This window comes from Molossus molossus, unplaced genomic scaffold (genome assembly GCF_014108415.1).
Source record: "Molossus molossus isolate mMolMol1 unplaced genomic scaffold, mMolMol1.p scaffold_m16_p_20, whole genome shotgun sequence".
NCBI lineage: Eukaryota > Metazoa > Chordata > Mammalia > Chiroptera > Molossidae > Molossus > Molossus molossus.
In genome coordinates this window covers 52,031,173-52,058,582 of record NW_023425356.1, presented here as the reverse complement: position 1 = coordinate 52,058,582, position 27,410 = coordinate 52,031,173, and the positions used below count along the sequence as shown (strand labels likewise).

The following is a 27,410-nucleotide window of genomic DNA, read 5'->3' as shown; positions in this document are numbered from 1 at the left end:
GGAGGCTGTTGCTGAGGCGATGTCCACGCGGTCCAGCTGCCGCCGCCCGTCCCCAGCCGCCTGTCCTGCCCGCCGCTCTCGGCCTTGGCCAGATGCGGGCACGTGGGTGCAGCCGTGGGAGTCTGGACCCGGGACCCCTGCCACCCTCCCTGCTCCCTGTGAGGGCGACACCTGGACCCGTGAGGGCAGTGCTGGAGGGGAGCAGCAGCCCGGCACCCCGTAACATACCTCGCGTAGTTCAGCATTGTTGCAGAACTGGTTTTGAACTAAAAACCAAATGAATAAATAAAAAGAAAAAACTTTATAAATAGTGGAAACAGTTCTAGCTGTAGCATTTAGTTAACTGATGTTTATTATGACTGATGAACATGATTGATGCTGTATGTACTGAGATCCTGGTTATAGGTTACAGTTTATAGGGTTCGGGGGGTGGGTGGGGCGAGGAGATGATTATGTTAGAAGGAAACCGTGGCTCGTGTGTGTGTTTCTCCATCTCTGTCTTGCCAAAGGAAACTGATTGTCCCTGTGACTGGGTTTGGGGTCTGTGAGCCTCTGCAGGGCAGTGTGTGGCGGCACTCGGGGGGCACACGGGGGGCACAAGGGTTGTCCGCAGGTTCGGGGTCCCTTCGGGCATCGCTGTCCCTTGCTGTGGCGGAGGAGGACGTGTGCTCCGGGCGGCGGGGGCAGGGCTGAGGGCCCACGTGGCGTCTGGGCAGATGCTGCAGGAAGGCTCCTGTCTCCGGGGCTGCTGGGAGCGCTCTGAGCGCCTCCGTCCGTCTCGCACCCGGCGAGTCCGTCCAGGCCAGAAGTGCAAAGGACAGCCAGGCGGAGTCGACGGCGCCCTGCTTGCCTCACCCTCCGTGAGGGTGACCTCTGGGGATTGGCTGGTTGGTGAGATTGAGGGGCATTGTTCTTGGGGGGCACGTTTGGGGACAGTGACGAGCCCTTTTCGCCGCACTATGGGCAGACTTCCTTGGCCCCAAGTTCAGAGTAGACCGTCACCTGAAAGGCTGGTTGGAGACGAGCCGCCCCTCACAGGACTTCAGTGGGACCCGGCCGGATACCAAAGACTCTGCCACGCCCTTGCTCACCTTACGTTTCTAGACAGGCAGAGGGTCAGCAAGAGGCTGGGACGGGAAAAGCTTCCCTCTGCCCTCCTCCTCCCCACTCTAAGGGAGCTGGTCGTCCAGCTCGGGGGGGGGGGGGGGATTCCTGTGGTTCCCCTGCTGGTCTGCAAGGGCGGTGGGCTGTTCCGTGTCCCGTGAGGTCTTGGAACTGCTGGGAAATTAGGGGTGGGGAGAAAGGGGCAGAAGTCCTCACTCCCCTTCATCGGACACCTACAGAGCCAGTGCGGCCGGGGGCATGCAGATGGGCGTCTGCCCTCCTCCCCGCTCCCAGCGGCTCTGCTGTCCCGGGGGCTGAGGAGCTGTCTGGGTGCTGTTGATGGGACCCGGACAGGAGGGGACGAGGTGCCCTCTCGCTGTTCTTCAGACACTGGCGCTGCCGGAGGGCACAAGGGCCGCACCTGCGACCTCGCTCTGACGTCGTGGACACGGCGGACCGGGCGCAGGTGGCTGGTCCTGGGGGGTTGCAGGTGGAGCACTTGAAACCAAGGCGGTGGGACAGGTGCGCGTGGTCGCCACTGTGAGCGCAGAGGGACTCCCTGGGGCCGGGGCCGGAGCCCTGGAATCCATCCGCCCGCCCGTGCTGCCTTCACACAGACCCCAGGGCAGTTCCCTGTGGGGAGCCCGCGCCGCTGCCAGGCCTGGCGTCTCGGCCACGCACCCCTCACCTGCTCAGTGGCCGCACAGCAGCCCCAGGCTGGTTCCGGACCCTGGGTCCCGACTGCACCCCAAAGCCCACAGGCAGACGGCCAGCAGTGCTGCCGTGAGTCACCTCTGTGCCTGCCCGTGTCTCGTGGGGGCCACGCGGCAGCAAATCGATGCACTTTCAGAAGCCCCACGACCATCCTGTTAGCAGAGGCCAGACTTGCAGCGCCAGGTGCCCCTCCTGGTGCTGGCGGCACAGGCCTGAGCGGGGGGGGGGGGGGGGGGGGGGGGGGGCCCACCTGCTGTGTGAGCATCGAGACCTGCGGCCGTATTGGGACATGGCCTGTTTGCAATAGAAACTGCCCGCCCCGAGGCCAGGTCCGGGCACAGACGGACTCCTAGCTCCTTACCTCTGCTCTCCGCGGAGACACCTTGTCCCGCTGGCCCCTCCTCTGGCGGCAGCGACGGCTAGGCGAGTGGTCGCCGTATACCTCATTCCCACTCGTGACTGAGTACTCGCTCTGACTCCCTCTGAAGCCCGCCGAGTCTCCACGCCCGCCTCCTGCTGGGGCCTGTCCGCGGTGGCCCAGAGCGTCCTGGGCCTGCGGGCAGACTGCGCTCCCCGCTTCTTCCTGTCACAGGAGGTCCTCACAGGTCCAGCGTCTACTCCCCGCCTGCCTTTAGGGGCTGGCCACCTGTCCACGCCCCCGTCTGACCGCTGGCCACACCAACTCCTGTCCTTGCCTTTCGCTGGGGAGAGCTGGGGGAGGCCCCCTCCCCAGGCCCCGGGTGCGCTGGTTTTCAGGACTTTGGGTGGAGGAGACACTGAAGGGCCCTTTACGCTGACTGCTGCACACACTTCACTTTGTCCCTTTGACACGACCAAATCCAGATGCTTAAGTTATTCTATTATTATTATTATTATTCTTAGTTGACAATCTTATGTCCCGTGGGCTCCCGGCTGCACCGGCCCAGCTACCTTTTCTTTGAATGTAGCCCAGCTCCGCCCTCGTGAGCTCTGCCAGGCCTCCCGCCGCCGCCGTGCGCCAGGGAGCGTTTCTTTGTTTGGTTTTGTTTTGTTTTTTTAAATTTCCAGCCAAAACCAAAGATTTCTTAATGATTGTATAAACTCAAAACAAACAAAAAAACCAAAGAAAAGGGCAGTCTTCAGCGTCGATCCAGTCTGTGGTGTCCTGGCCAGTCCGGAGCGAGGCCGGGCCAGCGGGGCTCTGGCCGCGGAGAGCAGGTGTGTGCCTTTCACGCTGGGTTTGCCAAGGTGCACACGGCTGGAGCTGTGGCTCGGGCCAGCTTGTGAGCGTGCCCGTGGGACGTCAGCATTTCAGACTCGTCAGAGCAGCAGACAGACCCGCCACGGTGGTCGGCCACAGCCACACGCCCTGCAGGGCCGAGCTGCCCGAGCCCGGGGCTCCACAGGGTGGGGAGGCTGCGGACACTGGCGCAGGGCGGGCCGCTCTGCTGGCGCTGGCCTCCGGGCGCTGGCCGGGCTCCGGCCCAGAGCTCCTTCCCTTCCTCCGCGGGCCGCTCGGAGCGCCGGCCCTTTGCCAGAGCCCTCAGAGCGCTGGCCGAGCGCCCCGCCCCACCGGCTGGTCTCCTCCCTGCAGCGCAACTATGCATCGTGTCCACACCTGTGCTAGGTAGATGCCTGTGACTTTTTAACTTGGGGGGTGGGGGGTGCAAATGAAGGAACTTTTTACACGGATCTTTTTAATCTCAGTTGATTGGGGGAGGGGGGACTTGGTTCTAGGGTCATACAAGCTCTATCCCAAAGCAAAATCCAAATGTTAATCATCTTAGCCTGATGCAGATACCAAAGATAATTCTGTCCTGCAGAACCATAGACTGTGTTGGAGTATGACTACCCCGCACTTGCATTAGTCTAACCTCAGCAATTCCAAAGCTTAGATGTATATTTTGGTATATTTCTGGGATATTAAAAAAATGTCGTTTAACTTCTCGTCTGTTCCAGTGTAAAGTCCTAGCATGGAAATAGCGGAACTGTCCTATTCTTGGTAGTTGGAACAGTAGTATTTTTGTATGTTTGGGTGTGTCTGTGTATTAACACAGCAGTCCTCACTGCCTAGGTGTTCACAGTACAAAGGAAACAGCCGTCCGCGGTGCGCGCTCCCGAGACACGTCCCCGTCCGCTCCGTCCGGCTCCGTCGGCGTGCTCTGCCGCGCCCACCGGGCTGTTTTCTTTCAGAGACAGTGATTGTGCTTTTCTATGTCGTCTCTCTCTCTGTCTTCAATGACTCCCCACTTTTCCTTCTCTAACTTTTTTTTAAATATTGATTCAGGGGTGTTTTTCCACTGTTGTCAAGGGAGGGACACAAGGGGAATTGGCCCCCTTGGCCTCCCAGAATTTTTCGTTCTATGTACTTAACTTTAAAATGTGAGTCTGAGTTCTCTGTGGAAACTTCAGATGTGGGTGAACGACCCGGCACTGCCCAGCAGCGTCGCCGCGGCAGCGAGGGTCCCTGCGTAGCTGACCGGGGCCGTCCAAGCTCTCCGAGGCGGCGCCGCGCTCTGGTGGCTGTCGTGTAGCCTCCCTGCCCCAGACGCTGGGTGCCCGGTGCCCCTCCGAGAGGAACAGCTCCTAAGAGTCAGCGACACCTTGGATTGGGCACCTTCCTATCTGGGCCCCTGGGAAACAGCAGCTTCACGTTTGGGGGTTCGCTGATGCTTCCCGAGCCCTGAGAAGTCGGGGGGATTGAGCGGTGCTGTCTCCTGAGAAGTGCCCTTCCTGTGACCCTGCTGGGCTGCCGGGGCTGTGGGCTTGGGGGCGGCTGTGTCGGGGACAGTGAGTCAGAAGGAAATGCTAGGTTCTGTGTAGATGCATTTGTCTGCTGTAATTTTTATATATATTAAACTTAACTGTAACTGTACAGTTCATTTCTGTTGTAAAACGTCATTAAACCTTTTTTCCAAGTGTTCCGCATCGTCTGAGTCTCTCTGAAGGCGTCGTGTGGCTGCCTGGGTGCCCCACCTCCCCACCCGGACCACGCACGGCAGCCCTGCCAGCACCTCTCGCAGGTGCGGGCACAGGCTCGCGTGACCAGACACACACGCCCTCCTCGGGTCCGCGGAGGGGCTTGAACGCTCCCGTATCACCGTGGGCTTGACGAGAGAGGACGCCGAGCTCGCCTTGGCCGGCTCACTTGCAGGGCCCTGCGCATGCCCCCGGGCTCCTCGGGGGAGCCCAGCCCAGTCCTGCCCCGGCCGGCCGTCCTGTCTGAGGGCTGCAGCTCTGCCGAGCAGGGCCCGCTGCTGAGAGAGGGAACTTGAGTGTGAACAGGAGCCCCTCGCAGGGGAGGGGGCTGTCTGAGTGGTCTGCGCTCTCCTGGCCTGGGGAGGGGGAGGCTCCGCCCTGCTCGGGCTCCACCCCTTGTACCCAGGGCTCCATCTGAGGAGGTGCAGTTCTCCCTCAGACGCAGGTTCTCAGGGGGGACCCTGCCTGCTGCAGGCCCCGTGTGCTCGCGGCACCCGAGGGCAAAGCCCTGGTCACACCCAGCAGCGAGGATGAGGTCCACTCGATTGGGACCCTGTCGTCCCTCTCAAAGGCAATGTGTTCTAACCCACTCGGGGCAGTGAGCTACCACGGAGACGGGCTCTGCTGCTGCTTTTTCCCCAAAGACGAGGGCTGTTCTCGCCTCGGCCCCAGGCTCGGTCTGTCAGGACACTGCTGAGTGCTCCCCCAGCATGCACCTGTGGTCACCTGCGTGCAGCACACACACACACACACCTGTGGTCACCTGCGTGCAGCACACACACACACACCTGTGATCACATGCGTGCAACACACACCTGTGGTCACCTGCGTGCAGCACACACACACCTGTGGTCAACTGTGTGCAGCACACACACACACACCTGTGGTCACCTGCGTGCAGCACACACACACCTGGGGTTTCAGCACCGCAGGGCACTGCCGCTCGCCCCACCCACTCTTGGCGCACGGCAGCTCCCACAGCTGGGCTGACCTGGCCCTCGTGGACAGCGCGAGGCTGTCTCACTTGACCAGCTTCAGCCTTTCCATAGCCAGGTGAGCAGCCATGGAAGCCGGGCCCAGGGGAGGCTGCCTGTCGCCTTAGTGAACGTAGTGGGTGCGAAGGCAGCCACGTGACATCTGTGACCTTCCCGTCCCCTCAGGCCGGGTTCCACCAGCAGGCCGGACCGTCTGGCCCTCAGAGGCCGGTCCCTCCCGAGCCGTCCTGCCCTCGTCCTCACTGACTGCACTCCTGCCCTGTACTGCCTGTCTCCACGGTCCTGACACTGCAGAGGGGCTGCGTCCTTTCGGGCGACGCGGGCAGGGTGTGAAGCCCTAGCTCTGCAAGGGCTCGTGATCCTTCCCCCCGGGAGCGTGCCCAGTGCCGGCAGGAGCAGCTGCCCTCGGGCCCGGTCGCAGGGGGACGGCCCTCTCGTGCGCTGCCGTGAGCGGTGGCCACAGCCCTGACCAGGGACTCCTCCAACACGCGAAGGTATGGATTCCGAAGCCTTTACCCAACGTTAGTTGGAGGATGGACAAGCCTGATCAGAGCCAGGAGAGGGCGGGTTGGGGACAGACCTCAAGGCCTCTGCCACCCTCCATCCTCCCCAGACACCCTCTGCTGCCCCGCCCTCCCACAGCCCACAGCCGACGCCACGTAGGGCCCTGCCCGCCAGCCCACCCCACCGCCCCACACAGTCCCCAGGCACTGCCCCAGCAGCCCCTGGGCTGGACCGCCCGCTGCGACGGGGGACCCCTGCCCCCGTGGGCTCGCTGCCGGAGTAAAGTTCAATGCAAAGCGTGTCACCGGAGCATTTATTACGCAGAGAGCAAGGCTTTAGCATAAATTACACGCAGCGCAGCAGAGGGCTCCACCTGGCCCGTCCTCGGGCCGGTCCTCCAGGACCCTTACAGGCCAGGTGGTGGGCTTGTCCCAGACCCAGTGCGACATGGCTGAGCGCCCAGGGAGCACGCGGCCTTGGCCTCTCTGGGCCTGCTGGGTCCGTGCTCACTGCTTTCCAGCGGCTCACACCAGCCCCCGGGGGGGCTCCTCTCCCTGGTCCCCAGCCTCGGAACCGCTGAGAGGCCGGTGCTGCCCGGGCCCCCGCACCCCCCCCGCCCCGCCCCCGGCAGCTGAGGCTCGGGCACCCCGCATCCCTCCTGCGGACCTTCCTAGGCCCATGCTAAGCTGCGGAGCAGTAAGGGGGCGGGAGGCAACAGAAGCCAAACTCACAGCAGGAGCGAAGCCACTCGGGGACCCACAGAACAGGACAGACGAGTGGACGGGGGCCGACATCGGGGGCTCCTCGGGGATGTCATGAGGAGTGTGCACCCCCAGGTAAGACCGTGGCCCCTGGGTCCCCACGGGCTCCGGGAGGATGGGCCCGGCCTGGTGCAGGGCCGACGTTCTGTGGGTGAAGGTCTGGGACTGGGTGGAGCCGACAGGATGACGTGAAGCGTCTGGTCCGAGGGAGGAACTCAGGTGGGGAGAAGCAGGTGCGAACCAGGCGTCAGTGCTTCCTCCTGTGTCCCCCACAATCGGGGCGTCCGCAGGTCTGGCCTGCGAGAGGTGGGGTCCCGAGCCGCTAGCGAGGGGGCAGGGCCTGCATGTGGAGGGCGTCGTAGGTGTCCTTGGTGGCCGCACTGAGCCCCTGCGACGGGAAATGGGGGAAGACAGTGGGTCAGGAGCCCATCTCGGGGCTGCTCCTTGTGCCACAGGGAGAGGGGCCGTGTGCCCGCCAGCTGCTGGGCCTGCAGCGCTGAGCAGGCCTCTCGCCTGCCGACACCGTCTCGGGCCTGGCAGGGCACAGGCAGGCTGGCCGCCTCCTGGTCCAGCAGACGGGTCCGAAGCAGCCACACGCAGCCATGTGGGGACCCTGTGACATCACTCTGACCTTGGGCAAGCTGGGGACCCGCCAGGGCAGGCGGCAGGGAAGGTGAGCCTGGGGGCGGTCGGCCTGGGTGCGCTTATGCCCACTGGTCTGCATAAGCCAGGCTCTGACGACAACACGTCCCACTCAGACTGGTCACTTTCCTTCGGCCGTCCCACCCTGCCTGCCATGTGACTGGTCCGAGGCCACAAGGCTTCTGCAGGGCCTAGCGGTGCAGCGACGGGACCGCGGTGTGTGGTGTCCTTCGGGCCAGGCGGCACGGCCCAAGGCAGCAGCTCTCGGCCCCGGGACCAGTGCCCCTGGCTGCACCCCAGTCCTGTGCCTGAGTCACTGCACCCAGCCCGGGGCGGGGACTGCGCGGCCTGAGGCTCCCAGCTGTCGGCAGGAGCGCGGCAGCCTGAGCCTGCCCTGGAGTTGGGGTGCCACCCGGAGCCCTCTCACCTGGTACAGGCCGTCGTGCCCCTTGCCTCTCCGGCGCTGGTTCTGTGGGAGAGACCGGAAAGGGGGCTGGTCAGGCCGCCCGCGGTGGCCTTCCCATGCCCTCCAGGGCCCCAGAGAGTGGAGGTGACTGTCCCCCAGCCAGCACCCCTGCCCCAGGAGAGAAGGGACTGCAGGCCACTGGCCAGACCGGGGCCTCCCAGAGTGAGGTGAGGCCTGGCTCCGAGGGGCCCAGGTCTGCTCTGCCCTCCGACCCCACAGACATCAGACCCCTGGCCTCGGCCCCACAGCCTGCACCTGGAATGGGCCGGCCTCCCCGCAGCCCTGCTGGTCCTGCTGGGCACCGAGCGGCCGAGCACAGCGGCCCTGCTGGTCCTGCTGGGCACCGAGCGGCCGAGCACAGCGGCCCTGCTGGTCCTGCTGGGCACCGAGCGGCCGAGCACAGCGGCCCTGCTGTGGTCACGGCTCCGGCTGGAGCCTGTGCAAGTTCGTAGTCATCGACCACCAAGGGGCCGCAGTCCCGAGGGCTGGACACACGCCGCACGCTCTGGACACATCGTCGTCACTCATGGTGACCGACCTGAGCTGCTTTGACTGTGCCGGCATCGGCTTTGTTTAAATCCCCCAAGAGCCTGGGCCCCTCGCTGGACCGTCTGTGCGGCCAGATGCGGAGCGGGTTCACCTCCGCCTCGCTGGTCACCTCCCGGCTTTGCAGGGCTCCGAGGGGGCGGACGGCACCCGCAGCAGGTGTGCCCGCGCAGGTGTGCCCACGGCAGGTGTGCCCGCTGCAGGTGTACCCGTGGCAGGTGTGCCCGTGCAGGTGTGCCTGCGCAGGTGTGCCCGCGAGCACCCGCCCATCGGGGAGCGGGGCGCACTCACCTCGCCTCGCGTCCCGATCTCGCTGTAGGCCTCCGCCATCTTCTCCTTCTGCAGGGCCTGGGGGGCAGGGGCGCGCTCACCAACGCGGGAACGGGCCCTCCAGGGAGAAGCCCCTCGTGCCGGGTCGGTGGGGTGGCCCAGCCTTATTCACACACACCCGCCAACAGCAGCTCCAGCCCACCCTCCTCCTCAGCCTGAGCCCCCGGCCCTGTGCCCTGGGCTGGGAGCTCAGTGAGGCCCCGAAAGGTAAGAGGGGGCGGGGCGTTCTAGCCAAAGGACATGGGCTTTGGACAATGCAGGGCTCCCCAGGGGCCTGGGGACCACATCGTTGCGCAAGTTGCCGTCCAACTGCGGAGGGGAGGAGAGGCACCCCTCCCCTGCAAGTCCCCCGTGGGAGACCCACACCCGCGAAGGTGAGGTGGACCGGCCATGAGAGGTGACAGTCAGGAGGTGACCCCAGCCCCTAGGAACAGGAGTCCCCCAGGGGGCTGGCTCAGCCTGACCTGGAGACCCCCAGCCCCACCCAGGACCTGCAGCAGGGAGCTCAGGCTGGGGGACAGGAGGCCAGCTCGGGGCCTCGGGGCCTCCTGTAACAGAGCCGCAGGCATCTTGTGGCCCAGGGGACCACGGGGGTGAGGCCGTAAGAACGCCCCCCCCAGCTCGTTCCTTCCTGCCCGCTGGGAGGGACCCGCCCCCCCGCCCCCCCGCCCCCTCCCCCTCCCTCTCCCTTCCCCTCCCCCCGCCCCTCACCCCCTGCACTCACGTTGTACACGCCCTCATGCGGGTTCCTCCGCTGCTGGGGGACAAGGGAAGAGTTGGAGGTGGAGAAGGTCCAGGCGGGGGGAGAGCAGCACCACCATCGCCGTGGCCTCCACATGGGCCTGGCCCTCCCCTGGCTCTGCAGCCTCGCAGGGCAAGTGGGGCCCCTTGAGATGCAGGCGGGCCCACAGGAGGGGGCGCTGCAGGAAACGGGGCCTCCACCTGTCCTCTGGACAAGGCCCCTCGCACCACACGGCAGGGTCGAGAGTAGTGGCAGAGTGTGCTGGCCCTCCACATCCTGCCCAGCTCACCCTGGCCCTCCACACCCACACTGACACACTCACACTCACTCACTGACACACTCATGGACACACTGACACTCATACACACTGACACTCATACACACTGATACATATTCACACCCACACACACATTGACATTCACACACACTGACTCATTGACACACACTCACAGACACACTCACTCACGGACACACTGATACACTCCACACACTGACACACATACACTGACACACTCTACACACTGACACACTCACTGACACACTCACACAGATGAACACAATGACACACATTCACACACTGACACATTTAAACACATGGACACACACATGGGCACACTGACACATTCACACACACTGACACACTGACACACATTCACACACACTGACACACATTCACACCCACACATTCACACACACCGATACACCCACACATTTACACGCACTGACACACTCACATTTGCACATACTGACACATCCACACACGCTGACACATTCACATACACTGACACATTTACACACTGACACACATTCACATACTGACACATTCACACACACCAACACATTTGCACACACTGACACAATCACATTCTCACACACTGACACACATTCACACACACCAACACATTTGCACACACTGACACAATCACATTCTCACACTGACACACATTCACACACACTGACACACATTCACACACACTGACACATTCACACCCACACATTCACACACACCGATACACCCACACACTTACACGCACTGACACACTCACATTTGCACATACTGACACATTCACACTCACATGTTGACACATTCACATACACTAACACATTTACACACTGACACATATTCACACACTGACACACATTCACACACACTGACACATTCACACACACCAACACATTTGCACACACTGACACAATCACATTCTCACACACTGACACACATTCACACACACCAACACATTTGCACACACTGACACAATCACATTCTCACACACTGACACACATTCACACACACTGACACACTGGCACACATTCACACACACCGACACATTCACACACACCGATACACCCACACACACACACTGACACACTCACATTTGCACATACTGACACATTCACACTCACATGTTGACACATTCACATACACTGACACATTTACACACTGACACATTCACACACTGACACATTCACACACACTGACATTCTCACACACTGACACATTCACACACACCAACACATTTGCACACACTGACACAATCACATTCACACACACCGACACACTCACACACTGACACAATCACATTCTCACACTGACGCACATTGACACAATCACATTTTTACACTGACACAATCACGTTCTCACACACTGACACATTCACACACTGACACAATCGCATTCTCGCACACTGACACACTCATACACACACATTCACACACTGACACACACACTGACACACATTCTCACACACTGACACACATTCACACACTGACAATCACATTCTCACACACTGACACACATGGACACAATCACATTCTTACACTGACACAATCACGTTCTCACACACTGACACACATTCACACACTGACACACATTCACACACTGACAGAATCGCATTCTCACACACTGGCACACACTCATACACACACACACTGACACACATTCTTACACACTGACACACACTGACACACACTGACACATTCTCACACAGACATACACTGACACTGACACACACACTGACACATTCTCACACACTGACACATTCTCACACACAAACACACACTCACACACGGACACACACTCACACTCACACACGGACACACACACACGGACACCGACACACACACTGACACATTCTCACACACGGACACACACTCACACACGGACACACACCGACAGACACACACACTCACACTCACACACGGACGGACACACACCGACACACACTGATGCGCTCACACAGCAGAAGGAGGACGTCCTACCTGTTTCCCTCCCATCTCAGGGTCACGGCCGCGTCTCTTGTCCAACATGTCGTACTCCTCTCTCCTTCCTAGGTTGAGCTCCTGAAACACACAGGAGGTGTCACAGACGGTGACGTTCCGGAGGACTGCCGGCTGGCCTGGGGGTCCCCGGGTGGCTCTCAGAGAAAGGAGCAGGGACTGGGGTGGTGACTGGCCCATGGGACCCAGCATGCCAGCACACATCCAGGGGCATGTCTCCACGGGTGGGGGTGGTGATCAACGACTGGAGCCGGTGCACAAGGAGCCCACCCCTGGCCCGTGTCCTCTGCACCAGCTGAGCAGTGTGCACCAGCGGCTGGCAGGCTGGGGAACAGGCACCACACTAAGTGGATGCTGTCCAGGCACCCAGGCCTAAGAGCATGCTGGCTCACAGTGCCCCCACGAGGCTGGTGCAATGACCGTCCCCGTTTCCTGGGGTAGAACCCAGAGCCTGGAGCCTGGCCCAGTTCCCCGAGTCTCCCTGCGGGCTGTGCCGAGCTGACTTACATTGTAGACCTGGTTGGGGCCCTGCAGGTCCCCGGCATCCGGCCTCCGGCTGAACTGGAAGAGAGGGGACAGCAGAAGTGAGTGCCAAGAGGGGCCACCACCACCCGCAGCCTCGTCCTGCCTGCTGGGGTGGCCCCTTGTCTGAACTTGACTGTTCCCTGCCTCCTGGGGACACCTGCAGCCGTCAGGTGTCTCTGGGTAGTGTCCTCCAGCTCGGTCCAGGGGAATCCTCTCAGGCCCTTCTTCTGGGGACTCGGAGGACAAACTCAGGCTGGCAATGCTGCGCAAGGACCGCTCCTATCTTGCCCCTGCCTGGCACATAGTCGCCCTTCTCAGAGCATCTGCCGGTCAGAGCCTTGGCATCGTGCAAGAGGTCTGGTGGCCGTGTTCAGACTCTAAAAGGAACGTCAGCATGCTCTGCTTTTCCAATAAGGTCTGTGACCCAAGTCTCAACTCCCAAACGGCAGGGTTTGGGGTGCTGGAGTGAGGACAGGGCTGGAGCCCCTCCACCTCCTTTGCCCACATCAGGCTACCCCAGCCCCTGCCCCTCTGAGAAAGCCAGGCCTGACAGGCACAGCGGAAACCAGGCTCTGAGCCAGCCTCCCACTTCCTGCCCGGGACCTGCACTGGCAGCTGGACAGGATCTGGGGAGACCTCAGGAGGTCCCCTCCCTGCTCCTAAAGGCCACTTCCTGCCAGCGGTGCTGCCCCGCCGCACACCTGGGGTTCACACGGCAGAGTGTCCAGCCCAGCATCTCTGTCCACTCTGTCAGCTCAGCCCCCAGTCCCGGCCCACACCCCAACCCACCCGAAGTGCACCCTGGGCTGTCCCTGCTTTGCCCACGGACACAGAGCCGTAGGTACCACCCACGCTGGAGACTTGGCAGGCCCAAGGGCCCTTGGAACATCCACGAACAGGGGAGCCCGTGCCCCTCCTGAGCCCAGTGGCACCCACCTTCTCTCTCAGGAACAGGGCGGTGATGACGATGCCGTAGATGAAGAGGATCCCGTCCAGCAGGTAGCAGAGCTTGGGGTCCAGCAAGCCGAAGCTCTGTGCCTCTGCACCAAGACATGAGACTGGTCAGCCAGGCCCAGGACGGGACAGCATGACAAGGGGCATGGATCCAGTCCCCACCCCCTCTGACCTCAGCCTCCGTCCGCCCCCTTGGCCCAGCTCCTGGGGAAACCTGGCCCACACCACCCGTGGGCACGCCAGCTGTGGGGCCACAGCACCCGGACAGCCGGGAGGGGGGCAGAAATGGGGTGGGTGGGGCGGGTGAGGCCGTCTGTCCACTGCACTCAGGACAGCTGCCGGGGCGCAAGGGGAGCCCCGCTGTGCGTGGGACCACGCACTCTGGAAACCTCTAGGTGTCCATCCCTGTCTGGATGAATGGCGTCTGAATTCAGGGGCGTGGCTCCCTGAGGCCTCCCCGCAGGGACAGAAAGGACTGATGGTCAAATGAGGTCGTTCCAGTTTCTAAATTAGAACGAGAATTTGGGCAACTCTCCTCCCTTCCTGCATCCGCAGTGCCAGGCACTGAGCAGAGCCCCCTGCCCAGGTTAGTGGGTTCGGGTGCTGGCTTCCCTCCCCTGGGCCCGAGGGGTCTCCTGAGCAGCAGAGGAACCTCAGTGACCCCCCCCCAAACCTGGCAGCCTTCTGCGCACAGTCCGGGTTCACGGCCTCAGCCCCCTCCCCCACGCACCATTCCCAGGACACACCTTGTTCTCCCAGACTGTGTGCCTCTGTGCCTTTGCACATGCTGTTCCCTACATACTCCCTTCCTTTCTGTCCCTGCAACCCCACCCCATCTGATGCCAGTTGGAGGCAGCCACAGAGGGCACTCAGAGGTCCCGCGGCTTCAGCCTCGCCCACCGCAGGTCACCGGGGCCTCTGCCCCAGCCAACTGTCCAGCAGTAGGGATGCAGATTCCAGCTCGCGCTGGCGTCCAGTGGGGCTGGGGAAGGACATACAGCGAGCATTCTGGTTAAAACCAGTTGGATTTTACGTGCAAGCTCACTGAACGATGAGCGAGGAGGCGCAGACCGTCCTTCCTACTAGGTATGTGTGCGGGGACACCCCCCCACCACCAGGGGCAGCGCGTCTGTGGCAGGAGCCAGGCGCCAGGTGCGGCACAGCGGCTGTCGCTGCCGAGGCTGGGGCGCCCTCTGGTGGCCACTGCGGGAGTAGCTCGTGTGCCCTTGAGCGCCCTCCTATCCCTACTGACTGACTTGGGGCGAGTTGTTTACCCTGGTCCAGCTGCCTCTTTTGTTAAGGGGATGAAAAGGGTCACGTTTCTTTACTGTTTACACCTGCTGTCCTGTAGTAACTGGTCAGCTCCTCCCAGCTGTGTGCCAGGGGCCCTGAGGCACAGAGAACTTCAGGTTTCCCAGGAGCACACGCAGCAAGTGGGGGGCTGCCCCCAAAGTGCATCTGCCCTCTCCCCAACCCCCGCGGGGCCCACCCTTCCGCAGAACGCAATGCTCTGGCTTCTCCCCCAAATTTTGTCTCCGCCCTCATTCAGCCCCTCCTGCGGGGCAGCCGGTCTCCTTGTAAACTCCCTGAGGTCCCCGCACAGAACCCAGACGGCCCCGTTGCTCTGAGCAAAGCCCAGCGGTCAAGGCCCCCCTACCGCGCCGGGAACACTCCCTGCCTGGCTCTGTGCCCAACATCTGCCAAGTGGGGCTTGTCCAGCCGCCTTATCCCCTCTGGAACCTTCAGTGCAGGGGCCTGGCCCCCACTAAACACTGTAGACATCACATGTGGGGCTAGGAGACCCCCTCCCTCAGACCAATGGCTGCATCTTCCTTTGCCTTGACCTCCAGCCCCAGCCTGGCAGCGAGCACAGGGCAGACCTTCACCTGGTGGGGGGCAATCGTCAGGGGAGGCGGGGCCCTTCCCCTTAGTCTGCCTCTGGCCCCAGGACGCACTGAGCCCCCCTGACCCGAGGTGGGGGTCCGAAGGGCTCTAGGGAACAAGTCAACCCTCCACCCCACAAAGGCCACTAAAGCTGGGACGATTTTCCCTTTAGGACCCGATAGGAGGTGTCAGCCGTGATTTATGGGGGTGATTGAGATTCAGAAAAAGGGTTGGGAGAAAATCACTTGGTTGCCTGTCACATAAAACGAGAACAGAAAACTCACTAGACAGTAAATTCAGAACAAATAAAAAGGAGTATTTCTTTGTGCTGTGCAGAGCCGGGAGGGGGGGGGGAACAGCACGTCCCCCGGGGTAAGTGATAGAGGCAGGTTTTCTTTTCAAAGAGCAGCTTGATTCTTTGACCAGTGACAAGTGTGGCTTGGCCCGGGGGTGGGGGTGGGGGGAACCCTCCCTCTGCCGGCCCAGCTGTGCCTGGGGAAGGGGTGGGCCTAGGAAGGCAGCGGTAGCCCAGAATGCCCCCCGAAGGGCCAGAAGGGCCGTGGGGAGCTCAGTTTGTAATTGATTAAATATGTATTGAGCATCTGCTTGACGCCGGGGGTGGGGCAGGTATTGAATTAGAAAGAGCCCTGGATTGGGGGGGTGTGTGTGGGGGGTTCTATTCCTTCCCCTCCCACAGAGTCGCTGTGTGGTCTTTGGCAAATCACCTCACATCTCTGGGCCTCAGTCTCTCCATCTGTAAAATGGAGGGTCATCCTGCCCCCTCTTAAGGGCTGTGGTGAGACCCAAGGAGACGATGCTCTCTGCAGGAGTCGGGCTCAGCTGGCCGAGGTGAGCTCTGACCCCGGAGCCTTCCCATCTGACCGGGGCCCCCCAGCCATGCTGTGGCCCCACACAAGGCAGACTCAGCAAACCCAGGAGTGAGGATTCCCTGCCCCGTATAGAGAGACTCGGGCCACTTCTGGTCGCCCCTGGAGTCTCCTCGGGCGTCTCCCAGCCTCTTAGGCTGAAAGTAAAGACCAGGGGGTTACCAGGGGGCTTTGGACCCGGAAGCACACCTGGGCTCAGGGCCAGGACGCAGAGGGGCTGAGGCCGAGGCTCCAGGACTGCCACCCGGGCAGCGCGAAGGTTTCCGCGGGTGGTGTGGGGACTCCTGGGAGAGAGTGAGGCAGGAGACCCACAGACTGCGACTCGGCCGTCTCAGTGGGCCGCAGGGTCCAGTCTGTGGGGCGGGGCCGAGCACAGCCCATGCTGCACCCCACCGGGAAGATTTTCAAGGAGGGCTGCCGCTGGGTTTGCAAGAATTTCCTCTCTGACACCTCCCGCTTCTGCTTGAATACCTCGGGTGACAGGGAGCTCACCACCTATCGATAACCGGCAGAGACCTCTACTTTTCAGTTTTCCAACAACGCTGGTCCTCAGTGTGCCTCCAGAAGCACAAGGGCACAGTCCCCCCGCTCCCGGGGCAGCTTCAGAGCCCCACCGCGTCCAGAACCTGAGTCCAGTCGGGCCCTGCTACCTGACGAGCGTGGACCGCGGGCCGCGGGGCGGCCTCCTCCAGGCCTGACACTGCCGGGGGGTGGGGGGCTCACTGCGCAGGCCCATGCGGCACAGCTGGCCTCCTAAAGCCCTCAGTCCAGGATCGCCAGCGTCCAACCCCCCACCTCCTCTTGCACCCCCAACCTTGAGGCCAGGGTCCTGCCGCTGCCAGCCCCACCCCTGGGCGCAGACACCACCTCTGAAGACATTGCCGCCTGAGCCGAGAAAACAGGAAGTCACGTGCTCCCGGGAAGGCCGTGGGCCTGTGCTGGGCATGATGCCGCTGACCCGGCAGAGGGGCTGGGCCTCCCCTCGAGGTGCGGACCCCCCACAGGGCCGGGATGCTAACCACTCGCTGAAGTTCCTTTGGGCCAGGAGGCGCGTGGGAGGTTCTCATTCAGTCCTTCCATGACCGTGACCTTCCCGCTGGGGAAGCTGAGCCAGGCCAAGGACAGGCCCGAGGCCTAGAGCCAGGGCTGAGCCCAGACCCCTCTGGATTCCCAGTCCGGACACCATCAGGTCCTGTCCTCAGGGCTGGGGAGAGGGGCGCACCAGGCTGAGGAGTCCCTCTCCAAGGATCGCGCCGCGACAGAGGACACTGCCCGACTCGGCAGCGGCCTTCTTTCCTTGGGGGGCGGGGTCGTGCTCACAGGCTGCTGCCACCTGGAGACCCGCATCACCTCCGCCTGCAGGACAGGCCCACCTGGAGACCCGCATCACCTCCACCCGCAGGACAGGCCCACCTGGAGACCCGCATCACCTCCACCTGCAGGACAGGCCCACCTGGAGACCCGCATCACCTCCACCCGCAGGGCAGGCCCACCTGGAGACCCGCATCACCTCCCCCTGCAGGACGGGCCCACCTGGAGACCCGCATCACCTCCACCCGCAGGGCAGGCCCACCTGGAGACCCGCATCACCTCCACCCGCAGGGCAGGCCCACCTGGAGACCTGCATCACCTCCACCCGCAGGGCAGGCCCACCTGGAGACCCGCATCACCTCCCCCTGCAGGACGGGCCCACCTGGAGACCCGCATCACCTCCCCCTGCAGGACGGGCCCACCTGGAGACCCGCATCACCTCCACCTGCAGGGCAGGCCCACCTGGAGACCCGCATCACCTCCCCCTGCAGGATAGGCCAACCTGGAGACCCGCATCACCTCCACCCGCAGGGCAGGCCCACCTGGAGACCCGCATCACCTCCACCCGCAGGACAGGCCCACCTGGAGACCCGCATCACCTCCCCCTGCAGGACAGGCCCACCTGGAGACCCGCATCACCTCCCCCTGCAGGACAGGCCAACCTGGAGACCCACATCACCTCCACCTGCAGGACAGGCCCACGCAGGCTCTGCTGCAGGGGAGATTCCATCGCGGGGCTGCTCACCGGTCAACCTGCCCCCGAATCCCTGCAGAAAAGGGTCCCTGGCAAGGGGCATGCTGTCTGATCCATCAGGGGAACAGAACTGTGGACAGATGGTTCCCTTCCTGTGTTTTCGCTTCCATGAAACTTGTATGATTTGGGCGATCATTTTTTTTTTATCACCTGAGGACATTTTTCCATTTTTTGTTCAGATAGAGTGGGAGGGAGAGAGAGGGAAACATCGATGTGAAAGGGACACATCGAGTGGCTGCCACCCACACGACCAACCAGGGCCGGGGATAAACTGCAACCGAGGCACGTGCCCTTAGCGGGAACCAAACCCAGGTCTGTCTGGACCGCAGGCCGACGCTCTAACCGCTGAGCCAAACCGGCTAAGGCCACTTTTTATTTTCAAGTGAGTCAACTCATTATAAAAAAAAAACAGGAAAGTAGCCCTGGCCAGTTTGGCTCAGCGGTTGAGCATAGGCCTGCAGACCAGAGAGTCCCGGGTTCGGTTCCTGCTAAGGGCACGGACCACCAAAAAAAAGCAAGAAAGTAGGGGAAAAAAATCACCACCCAGAATCCTACATTCGCATACAGCCCTGGCAGGTTGCCTTCCATGGTGCTGATTTACAAATCGTTATCACCCTGCATGAAAATTTTCCCCTAAGAAAAGAGTTTCTCGTTACAATGATAACTTAATATTCTGGCTCCGTGCCAGTCCGGTTTCACTGGCGCCCTCTTCACGCGGGTGATGCTTCCACTGTCCGTTAGCTGTGGGCGGTCTGTTCCCAGCTCTTCCCCTGGTCATAACTCTCGGATGAGTAGCTTCATCCTAAAGCTGTTACAGGTTGAGTCCACTCAACACTTTGAAAAACAAGAGCTAAGACAACTAGTCCAAGAGGAAATCCAACAAAAGGTACAACAGGGGATTCTCAGAGGAGGGCAACGAACCGCTTATGAACATAGAACAGACGATGTCACTGGGGGTCGGCGGCACAAACTACAAAAGGACATGGAGACAGGGTGCATTTTCCACGGGTGGCCAGCAGGCCTCTGCTGTCAGGATAAGTAGGGGCAGCGTAGAGGAACAGCAGGTGCAAAGGGCCTGTGGTGGGGCCAGGCCTGCTGTGTCTGAACCGAAGGAGGCGGGTGTGGCCGGGCGGCCGAGAGGGACAGTGGTAGAGGACGTGGGGAGAGGGTGACCAGAGGGTGGGCATTAGTCACATCCTCGGAACAAGACAGGAAGCAGTTCAAGGGCTTCTCTTTTCACAACGAACACACATGACTGTTATCATTTTTTAAATGTGCTTAAAATTTAAAAGAAAAAATTGAAGCCAATTGGAATTCCTTTGGTTCACCGCGGCCTCGGGCCCCTGGGTAGCCTGGGGATACCCGGCCAGCTGCATGACAGGCCGAAGATCGGCCGCGCTGCCTGGGCGCCAGGTGGCTCCCCAGACGCCCCGGATTTGTCTGCATTCACGCGGATGTAGCAGTGTTTACCTCTTCCTGCCCCGCCCCCAGCCAGGCCTGCGCTCCACTCAAAGCCTTTGTTTCTGTTATGGGCAGGATGGTGTCCTCCCAAATGCCTATGTTGTAGTTCTCACCCCAGGACCTCACAAAGTGACCCTACTTGGAGACAGGGTCTTTAAACAGGCAATTAGGTGAAAATGAGGTGATTCGGGTGACCCCTAACCCCATGTGATGGCCGTCCTCACCAGAGGAAACTGGGCACAGACATGCCGGGTGACAGCCGTCTGCAGGCGCAGGACAGAGGCCTCAGGCGCGCCGACCCTGCCCCCACCTTGGTCCCAGGCTTCCAGCCCTCCGAGTGGGAGACACGAACATCTGCGCTCACGCCGCGCGTGGCACCTGGTTACAGCCCAGCACACCGACTTCCATTCCTTCTCCTGAAACAGCACCATGATCCCTAACCTGGGGGACTGTGAGGAAGAGGGTGTTGTCCATGTGAGCAGGGACCGAGCGCAGTGCCTGGCGCAGAGTGGTGGCATCACTACCAGCAGGAGGTGCCAGGCAGCGAGGAGCAGGTGGAGACACGCCGCACAGGGAGCAGGGCGGGGGTAGCCACGTCGGCCTGGGCGAGAGAGCACCAGGGACGGCGGGAGGCATGGCCTGCGACCTTGGCTGGGGTAAACCTTGTCGAGCGAGGGACCTCCTTTGCAGCAGAACTCAGGTCTTCGTCCCTGCCCTCACCCCCTTCCCAGCAGCCCCTGGAGGCCAGTGGGCGATTCTCCCGTTTTGGTGGCCAGCTCAGGCACTTGGCTTTCCTGGTTGACCCCAGGGTTTGACCCATAAAAGTCCTGGTCACACCACACGCTTGCTTTACACTTTCCGTTTCCCAAACCCTTCTATATTCCTGGTTTCGCCGGGTCCCAGCACAATGGAGGAGGAGCACGTGGTGTCCGCTCGTTTGCAGAGAAAGAGGCCGAGGGTCAGGCAGGGAGGGAGGGTCCGAGGCCCCGCAGCATCTGGAGGAGGGCCGGCCTGCCCGGCCTTAGATCCCGCACCCAGCCCGCAGCCTCACACCGTGCTCTCGAACTCCGCACGAGTTACAAGTCCGCGCTAGATGGAACCCTTCCCGTACAAACTCCAGGCGGGCGGTGCCGCTTCTCGGACTGTCCTTCTGCAGGAAGTCCGCGCAGAGGGGAGGCACAGGCGCAGGGATGCTTTAGGGTCTCATTATCTGCAGCAGGAGGAAAGTCAATACACTTCTACCGACTGGGAACCTGGTAAGTACATTGTGGTCTGTTCATATACAGCAGTTTTCACACACACACACACACACATGCACACACACACACATATGCACACACTCACATGCACACACACATGCACACACTCACATGCACACACTCACACACATACATGCACACATTCACACACTCACACACATGCACATGCACATGCACGCACGCACACGCACATTCTCACACACACGCCAGGTGTTCTGTGTGCACTGCTGTGGGAAGAGCTCCAAGCCCCCCGGAGAAGCCCGGCTCTGGGACTGTGTGGGTAACATCTGTGTGTAAAAAGCAAACACGTCCAGTGGGGCCACCTGTGTGTCCTCGTGTGCACAGGAAGACATGTCTGGATGGGGCGTCTGTTTGCGATGACGAGAAAGTTCTGGAAGCAGGCGGTGGAGATAGTCGCCCAACATTGCTTCATGCCGCTGAACCGCATGGTAAAAGTGGTAGAAAGGGTCAATTTTATAGTGTGTCTGTATTTATTGTAAAAACGCACCTGTGTGTGTCCACCTACATCTGGATGGCTACAGACACAAACAACGTCCCCCACCCTGGAGACGCTGGGGGGCCGTCACCCTGCAGACACCTGGCTGGGGGGCGGAGGCACAGGGTGGGGCCGGCCCAGCGCACCAGCCTCTCGCAGGTGGGGGAGGAGGTGCTGTTTGGATGTGGGATCACACATCCCTCCCGGGGAAACAGGGTCAGTGACTCGCTGGGGTTTTTAAGAAGCAGCGGGTCCTCCAAGGCCACTGGGCTCCCTCCCTGGTGGCAAAGGGAGGAGGAGGGGACGGCTCCAGCCTGCGCAGAGATGGGCCTGCTCACAGCGCCCTGGGCTCCGGCCACCCAGCCTGTCTGCCCCGAGGGTGCTCAGTGCTGCGCTCTGCCCCCCAGCCACACCCACGGCCCCCACGCCTCAGCACATTCAGGAAGGACGGCCCCCAGGAGGAACCAGGTGGACCCCGAGAAGGGACCCCGAGGCTCCTCCTCCCCACGCAGCCAGGCCGGGCTCCAGGCCGGCACTGTCCCTGCGCCTTCTGTGCGGTTACGGGGGGCACAGCCCCGCCCTCGGCCCACAGCTGTCTCCTCGCTCGAGGTTTCCTGTCACGCTGGCACCGGAGCCTGGGTTATCTGTGCCCCGAGATCTCCCATCGCCTGTTCACACACAGGCACCCACCCCCACTTGCGGTCCCCTCCCCCGAACCGCACTCCCGGCCCTCTGCTGGGGAGGTCGGCGGCCCAGAGCTCAGGGGTCTTGTGGGTCCTCAGCCAGGCTGGGGGGCTGAGGTCAGAGGGCTTTTCCCCAAGGGTCCCCCTCAACGGCCCGCGGCCCTGCCTAGGGAGGGCACAGTGACCGCAGACGGCCTGGCTCTGGGTGGCCGGGCGCCCAAGCTGGACAGCCATGAGGACCGGCTGTCTCTCCTCACCAGGCCCAGGAAACAGGAGCCTGGAGGCGGAGTCACCACCCAGCCCCCCGCCCAAGGGAACAGGGAGGAAGCACGGTGGTCTCTCTGCTCACACACAGGGGGACCCCAAATGTCGTCAAAGCTGCTGCTCCCACAGCCGCGTTCCCCTGGGAGCCCCCGAGAGTTTCTGGCTCTGCTTGGGCTCAGCACGCCAAGCGCCCAGCACGCCGTGGGGGGCACTTCAGTGTGGCACTGGGGAGCCCGTGGGGCGCGCCTGGGTCCGGGCTGTGTCCGCTCCCGCCCAGCCCAGGAGTGAGGGGCACCCTGGGGACGGCAGTGGCCGCGGAGATGGTCACTGATGGCCTTCTCTGGTTTGCTCGGGCTGACTGGTCCATGAAAAGTCCGGGGGCAGGAAATTTTGACTCAGAAGGACAGGAAATGGATGAGCTGTTTCCGGGGCGGGGAAGAGGGTCTCCATGGGGCTCTGGGCCGCCAGCAGGACCAGCGTCCTCGGGAAGTGCCCCCTGGCCTGGCCGGGGCTGGGCCTTGGTCACCTCGCAGCTGAGTTGGTCTCTGGGGCCCCCAAAGGCTCTGCCTCCCACAGGCCCCCCGTTCTCCCCAGGCGCGTCCTCGGGGATCACTGCCTGAGGCTGGCTGGGTCCCCTCTGAACGCGTCCAGCCCCCGCCCCCACACTCACCGCGAGAACCGGTCCAGTCCCCAGACAGACCGGAAAGGCTGGGAAGGAGAAGAAACAGAGAGGCACTGGGGCCTTGGGCAGCGGGTCCCGGCCCTGTCTACCCCGATGTCTCCTGGATGGAGAAGCAGAGGGGACACCCACCAGCCCTGGGCAACGAGACCTGTGTGCACTGCAGCCACCCACCCTGCGGGCACGGAGGGCGCGGGGACGAACGGCCCTCCGCTGCCTCGCCCTGCCCTCCCCGAGCTGGCCTCAGCTTTCCCTTCCCGGAGCGTCCTTCCCAGACCTCCAGCCACGACCTCCCGGCTCCATCCTTCCGAGGACAAGAGCACTTTGTGCTGCATCAGCGAGTTGAGCGGTGGCCACAGATACATGTGTCCTGGGGTTTCCCCTGCTCCAGGGGCTGTAGGCTGCTCAGGGGCCACGACCAGCTTCTACGTCCCTGTTTCAGCCACGGCCAGAAGCCCAGCCGTGGCCTCCCGGGACGCGGCAGCCACGTGGCCGCTTGGTCGAGGCTGACGGAACGGACTGGCCGCGTCAATCATGCTGTGCGCGCAACGGATGGATTTCGCCCCTTTCCTTTCAGAGGACCTGTGAGTTGGAAGAGGCCGTGTTCAGGGGCGCCTCGGCCAGTGCTGTCCCCCGGAACGTGTTTGTCGGAAAGCTGCTTCGCCCCGGTTTCTCCCCTCCCAAATAAGGGTGATGATCATAGAACAATCGTCTGGCTTCTGGTAGGCCGCCTACTCCGGGCCCCTGAGTTCCAGCCGGTCGTCAGGAAAATGGCTTGTGATGGCTCAGTGGGCAGTGGGCACAACGCCCCAGGTTCCTAAGTGTGCCCTCCAGAGGGCCAGGCCCCCCTTCGAGTGAGACCTTCAGCTTGACAACCTTTTTCTCATCTTTAAGGCTCAGCACAAAGGTTACCTCCTCTGGGCCAGACTCACCTCCCTGCCCTGGCACCCGCGTCCGCCCTGCAGGGCCCCCCAAAGTCATGAGCCACGTAGGAACTTATCGTGGAACAGACCCCGAGGTGCATTGTCAAGTCACACACTCAGACGTTCTGCCTTCGCCTGCACACCCCGTCCAGGTGAGCACCTCTGCACGGAAGGACGGAGTCCGGGTTACCGTGCAAACGTGTCCAAGGCGCACACTGCTCTGTTTCCAGCCTTTGTCTGCTGCGTATTTCTTGCACTTTTTTCACATTTTTGACCACTGGACTCAGGGCTGTGAATTTAGAGGAACCCCTGACGCGCGGGGGCCTGAAGAGAGGCCGCACCGAGCGCGTTGTGTGGAAAACACACACGATGTTTACAGAGAAGTTTAGAGCAGTAGCTCGGGCTTGGCAGACGCTGTCCTTCTTGACCCACTTTTCACTAATTCTTTGATGACAGGTGTATCCCTGTTCGAAAGCCAACCCCACGAGGTCTGGGTGTATGGTACTCTCCTTGGACGTGGCAAGCCCTCGCGGGGTGGCACAGAGGGTCTGGTGAGGGAGTGGACGATGCAGTCAGGCTGAGCCGAGAGCTGGCTGCCGGCTTCATTCCTGGGTCTTCCACTCTCTCGCCAACCCCCTGAGAGACTGACAACAGGAAATAATGTAAATGATACAAAGACCAGGCGCTTTCTGTCTCTGATGTTTGGGAGCCTTTGTGAGCATCAGAAACTTCTGCCCCGAAGGTCAGGAAGGGGCGGGAGAAAGACCAGCTTCCCCAGCAAGTCTCTGTGCGCCCTGCGCCGGGGAGGGGCCGCCGAGGGCCCCACGCAGGCTCTGGGAGACGCGGGCCTGCAGCTGGCGTGGGGTGCGTGGAGCTGGCAGGCTTCCCTGGAGATGTGCCTGTCAGTTCGGTAACCCTCGGTGCCCAGCCCACGCCTGCGAGCACTCGTCTGTGACGCACTGGGTCCGCTGGGATCAAAGGCCCACAAGCCTGCCACCCCTGCAGCTGCGGTGCCTGGGACCCGCTGGGGGCATGGGCGACCGGGCTGAGAGCCAGCCTGTGGGCGCCACCCCCAGCCGCGCTGGCTCCCCTGGGAGGGAGCTCAGCCCGCGGCTTCCACAGGCAGCCTGGCCCCCTCCCCAGGCAGGGGTGGGGGGGCCTGGGTGTGCCCCCATCTCAGCGACCCCGTAACTTGGGCCCTCAGACCAGGACCACGGGGACCTGTGAGTCTGCACTCCTCACGGCCATTCCTGTTTGATCCCGAGCCGATTTCTCGGGGGGACACAGAGAGCAGCTGGAGAAGAGCTGCCGGAAGGACGAGCAGCCCGCGTCCCACGGTTTGGCCGCGGTGTCAGCTACTCTGGTGCAGCTACGGTGGCTTCAGTCCGTCTTTTCCTAGTTCCCACGCTCCGCAGCGCATTCTATGAGAGCGCAACGTTTTGGACGAGGAGAAATTTGTAAAAGTACGGGTTTGGCGGCTCACAGTGACCCCACCCGCTGTCCCCACCCGAGCTGACTTCTGTCAACGCAGGTCAGGCTGGTTTGCGCCCCTCAGGCACGAAGCGTGGGGTGGTGGGGGGCGCTGAGCACAGGCTGTTCTGACCAGCGCCGCACAGCAGGGAGGCCGGGCAGGGCTGTCACCTGGCCACCGTCGGGCCGGTCAGTGCTGAGCCTTCCTGGGGCCCAGGTCCTCTCCCCACCCCCACCCCCACCCCCGCCTGGTCCTCTTCAAGCCCAGGAGGCCGTTGGGAGTTTGTGTCTCCTCATCCCAAATGGTCCCTTCCCAAGATAGCACCATGGCCTGTCACCTCCGTGGCCTTGGGTGGCATGTCACCTCCGTGGCCTTGGGTGGCATGCTGCGGGTGGCCCGGCCTCCTTCTGCCTGGGTCAGCACTCTGTGGGGGGTGGGCAGGCGCTGCCCTCCTGGCCATCCTTCCTGACTTCTGTGGGCGGCTCTTCTGTGTGACCACCACGTGTGCGCTGCTCTGAGCTATTTACAGCACAGGGATCACCCAGGGAATCGCAGCGTGGCCCGGGCCTGGGGCCCGCGGGCTGTCGGTGAGGCCCAGCCCCGTGGCTGCTCCTTCGGCCAGCACGCCAGGCGCCCCACCTCGGCGCGCGCTCTGCCTCCCTCCTGGCTTCAGGCAGCCAAAGCCTCCACAGCGGGAGCAGAGACCCGAGACAGTCATCACCTCTTTTTAAAGGGGAGAACGGGAAAGGGTGGGCAACCCACATGCACTTACTCAAAAAACTAAAGTCATGCGTGGCGTTGGCCCGCTGGGATGTCTGGCGTCTGGGTGTGTGGCTCGCCGGTTCCCTCCTGCTCCTGCAGGCCAGCCTCCGGTTTGGTGGGAATTGGGGCCACATCGTGCTAAGTTATTAGTTCAGTGCCACGTCCAAAGAGTCGTCTTTTTAAACGAAATCAAACTTTTAAACTTAAAAAAAAAAAGGCCCCCATTTGAAATGAATGGTTGGCATTAGATCCAAATCTACAGTCATTTATTTTCTGAGAGTATTAAACCAAGGAGCATGTCAACCTACATTGTGACTTAAAACCAGTGGTTTCGGCTAACAACGGCTTTTTCCTGGGCACACTACGCCCTACGCGTTTGGAAGGGGTGGTCCGGGAGACGGTGAGGGAGAAAGGCGATTCGTCTTGGTCTGTGTTTTGTTCACTGACCCAGAGGCAACAGCAGCCTGGAGACAGCCCCCTCGCTCTATAAGACAGCAGGCACCCAGAGACCCTGACACGGCCAATAAAACACCTGCCTTTCTTTAATAACGGCCTTGGAAAGAAACCTCTGTGGCTGAAGGGTGCGTGCGTGTGTGTGCCTGTGTGTGTGCCTGTGTGTGCCTGTGTGTGTGCGTGTGTGTGCCTGTGTGTGTGCGTGCATGTGTGTGCCGGTGTGTGCCTGTGTGTGTGCCTGTGTGTGCGTGTGTGTGCGCCTGTGTGTGCCTGTGTGTGCCTGTGTGTGTGTGCGTGCGTGTGTGTGTGCCTGTGTGTGTGCGTGTGTGTGTGCCTGTGTGTGTGCGTGCATGTGTGTGCCTGTGTGCGTGCGTGTGTGTGTGCCTGTGTGTGTGCGTGTGTGTGCGAGTGTGTGCCTGTGTGTGTGCGTGGGTGTGCCTGTGTGTGTGCGTGCATGTGTGTGCCTGTGTGTGCCTGTGTGTGTGTGCTTGTGTGTGCCTGTGTGTGCCTGTATGTGCGCCTGTGTGTGCCTGTGTGTGTGTGTGTGCGTGCATGTGTGTGTGTGCCTGTGTTTTTCTAGAATGTGCGGCTGTGGCCGGCAGCAA

General features: G+C 61.8%; 1 protein-coding gene across 2 annotated transcripts in view; it reads right to left on the bottom strand.

Moving 5' to 3' along the window:
* Positions 1 to 6,911: 6,911 nt before the first annotated feature.
* Positions 6,912 to 27,410, bottom strand: part of CD247 (CD247 molecule) — a 54,108-nt gene continuing 33,609 nt past the window's right edge. Inside the window, exons 2-8 of one of the 2 annotated variants that reach the window (XM_036273117.1) lie at positions 13,501 to 13,604; positions 12,547 to 12,600; positions 12,022 to 12,102; positions 9,745 to 9,777; positions 8,982 to 9,038; positions 8,106 to 8,147; positions 6,912 to 7,424 (exon numbers count right to left, since the gene is read on the bottom strand). In XM_036273117.1, the coding sequence (XP_036129010.1) occupies positions 7,359 to 7,424; positions 8,106 to 8,147; positions 8,982 to 9,038; positions 9,745 to 9,777; positions 12,022 to 12,102; positions 12,547 to 12,600; positions 13,501 to 13,604 (437 nt within the window). In that variant the 3' untranslated portion in view covers positions 6,912 to 7,358. The remainder of the gene's footprint in view (positions 7,425 to 8,105; positions 8,148 to 8,981; positions 9,039 to 9,744; positions 9,778 to 12,021; positions 12,103 to 12,546; positions 12,601 to 13,500; positions 13,605 to 27,410) is intronic. The other variant, XM_036273118.1, reaches the window with a different exon arrangement.